This window comes from Antennarius striatus, chromosome 9 (assembly GCF_040054535.1).
Source record: "Antennarius striatus isolate MH-2024 chromosome 9, ASM4005453v1, whole genome shotgun sequence".
Lineage (NCBI taxonomy): Eukaryota > Metazoa > Chordata > Actinopteri > Lophiiformes > Antennariidae > Antennarius > Antennarius striatus.
In genome coordinates, this window is record NC_090784.1 from 24,910,001 (window position 1) to 24,912,500 (window position 2,500).

The 2,500-nt window shown below is 61.4% G+C and overlaps 1 protein-coding gene across 5 annotated transcripts in view; it reads left to right on the forward strand.

The window, feature by feature from the left end:
• Window positions 1-2,500, forward strand: part of LOC137601198 (CREB-regulated transcription coactivator 2-like) — a 16,177-nt gene that overhangs the window by 9,181 nt on the left and 4,496 nt on the right. For 4 of the 5 annotated variants that reach the window (XM_068323269.1, XM_068323271.1, XM_068323272.1 and 1 more), the window contains 4 exons: window positions 585-853; window positions 1,135-1,616; window positions 1,740-1,961; window positions 2,034-2,216. In XM_068323269.1, the coding sequence (XP_068179370.1) occupies window positions 585-853; window positions 1,135-1,616; window positions 1,740-1,961; window positions 2,034-2,216 (1,156 nt within the window). The remainder of the gene's footprint in view (window positions 1-584; window positions 854-1,134; window positions 1,617-1,739; window positions 1,962-2,033; window positions 2,217-2,500) is intronic. The other variant, XM_068323270.1, reaches the window with a different exon arrangement.

Genomic DNA, 2,500 nt, shown 5'->3' on the forward strand with positions numbered 1-2,500 from the left:
GTGTTTTATTGTGGCGGTCTCGCCCTCTTCCTGTCAGCGTGTTTTATTTTGGCGGTGTCGCCCTCCGCCTGTCAGTGTGTTTTATTGTGGCGGTCTCGCCCTCTTCCTGTCAGCATGTTTTATTATGGCGGTCTCACCCCTGACTTCTTGTCAGTGTGTTTTATTGTGGCGGTCTCGCCCTCTTCCATTCAGTGTGTTTTATTGTGGCGGTCTCGCCCTCTTCCTGTCAGCGTGTTTTATTGTGGCGGTGTCGCCCTCTTCCTGTCAGCATGTTTTATTGTGGCGGTCTCACCCCCGACTTCCTGTCAGTGTGTTTTATTGTGGCGGTCTCACCCCCGACTTCCTGTCAGTGTGTTTTATTGTGGCGGTCTCACCCCCGACTTCCTGTCAGTGTGTTTTATTGTAGCGGTCTCGCCCTCTTCCTGTGAGCATGTTTTATTGTGGCGGTCTCACCCCTGACTTCCTCGCAGTGTGTTTTATTGTAGCGGTGTCACCGTCTTCCTTTCAGCGTGTTTTATTGTGGCGGTGTCGCACTCTTCCTGTCAGCGTGTTTTATTGTGGCGGTGTCGCCCTCTTCCTGCCAGCGTCTTCACGTCTCCGGAGCAGCCGTCCACGCCGACTCACGGCGGCGCTCCGTTGGTCCTCAACACCGGCGGCTCGCTGCCCGACCTCTCCAGCCTCCACTTCCCCTCGCCGCTGCCCACGCCGCTGGACCAGGACGAGCCCGGCTTCGCTGGCTCCTCCTCCCTGAGCGGGGGGGGCAGCACGGGGAACCTGGCCTCCACCCTCACTCACCTGGGCATCAACGCCGCCGGTGCACATGGGGGCAACGGCAACTTCCACCAGTCACAAGGTAACCACGGCGACGGCAGGTCCTCTCTGCCATGCTAACACCACTGGCCAATGCTAGCTCAGGATGTATTAGCTACACCAGCGTTGAGCACAACACACACACGATGCTAATGAGTGGCTAACGGGGCGGGGGGGCAGGAAGCTGCTGTCACCTTCCTGTTGGGCTGCAGCCCCCCCGCCACCCTGAAGAAGGCATTGTGACAGAGCTGTCCCCTGCTGCCAGGAGGTGTGGTCATCGTGTGTGGTGGGGGGGCTGCTCCTCATGGTTCTTGTCCTCCCCAGGTCTCCTGGCGTCCCTCCAGAGTAGCCCCTCTCTGCAGTCGTCTCTGAGCAACCCCAACATCCAGTCGTCGCTGAGCGGCCACTCCTTTTCCAGCTCCCTGAGCTCCGCCTCCCTGAGTTCCGCCTCCCTGAGCTCCGCCTCCCTGCACTCGTCCCTCAGCAACCCGTCCCTCCAGTCGTCCCTGAGCCCCTCCCCCTCCCTGCCGTCCTCCCTCAGTAGCCAATCACTGCACTCCTCCCTCAGCAGCTCGTCTCTCCACTCGGCGTCCAGCACCAATCCCAGCTATGGCGGGGGGGTGGGCGGCTCTGGCTCCTCCTACTCGCCCCTCCTCAGTGGACAAGGCCAGCCGCCGCTCAGCACGTCGCCACGGCGACGAGCACAGCTGTCCCCTCTCATCCTTCCTCTGGGTGGGGAGTCCAGGAGACATCACTCCAAACAGTTCTCCCCCACCATCTCCCCCACGCTGTCCTCCATCACACAGGTAAGGCTTCACCCCCCCCTGAAGGGTCCGCCGTCCTCAGCTGTTCTCCATCACACAGGTAAAGCCCAACCCCCCCTGCAGGGGGCGCCGTCCTCTCAGTGGTGAGCATCTCTGTCCCCCCAGGGCGTCCCGCTGGACACCAGCAAGCTGCCTCTGGACCAGAGGCTCCCCCCCTACCCGCTCATCCAGTCCTACCAGCCTCCCCCAGGCCTGCAGGGCCCCCAGCAGGGCCCCCACCACCAGCAGCAGCAGCGCCGCCTCCAGCAGGTGAGACCCAACGCCCAGCAGCTCCACCTGCAGAACCAACGGAACCAGCAAAACCAGCACAACCAGCACTTTGGCACGGTAGGCTTCTGGAGCGAGGTAGGCATGTCAAGTGACCGGGGCGAGTCATGTGACCGGGGCGTGTCTGTGCAGCAGGCGCCCTTGGGGCAGCAGGCCGGCGCACCGCTAATCAAGAATGAGAGGACGATGGACCGCTGTCTCCAAAGCCCCCCCTCCTCCCAGGGTCACATCAAGCAGGAGACGGAGCAGCAGACGGCTGACGGCCCCCCTCAGCTGCAGCCAATCAGCCACAGTCTGGCCTCCGACCTCTACGCTGTGAGTCATTGCACCCCTGCATGTGCCCCATATGCTCCTGTGTGCCCCCAGAGGCCCCCATGCTTCAGGCAGTGGCCCCAGTTCCATTTGGGCTCTGTAATTGTTTAGTGCTGTCTGACAGGAAGGCGTTCTTTTTCTGTGGTTCTGTAATCGTTTAGTGGTCCTGGAGGGTCTGCTGAGCGTCAGTGCCCTCCAGTGGAGGTTCTCTTTCCGTCCCTGACCAATCCCATGATGCTTTGCTCAGAGCTTTGCTCTGATTCTCCATCCTCTGTTCCCTGACCGGA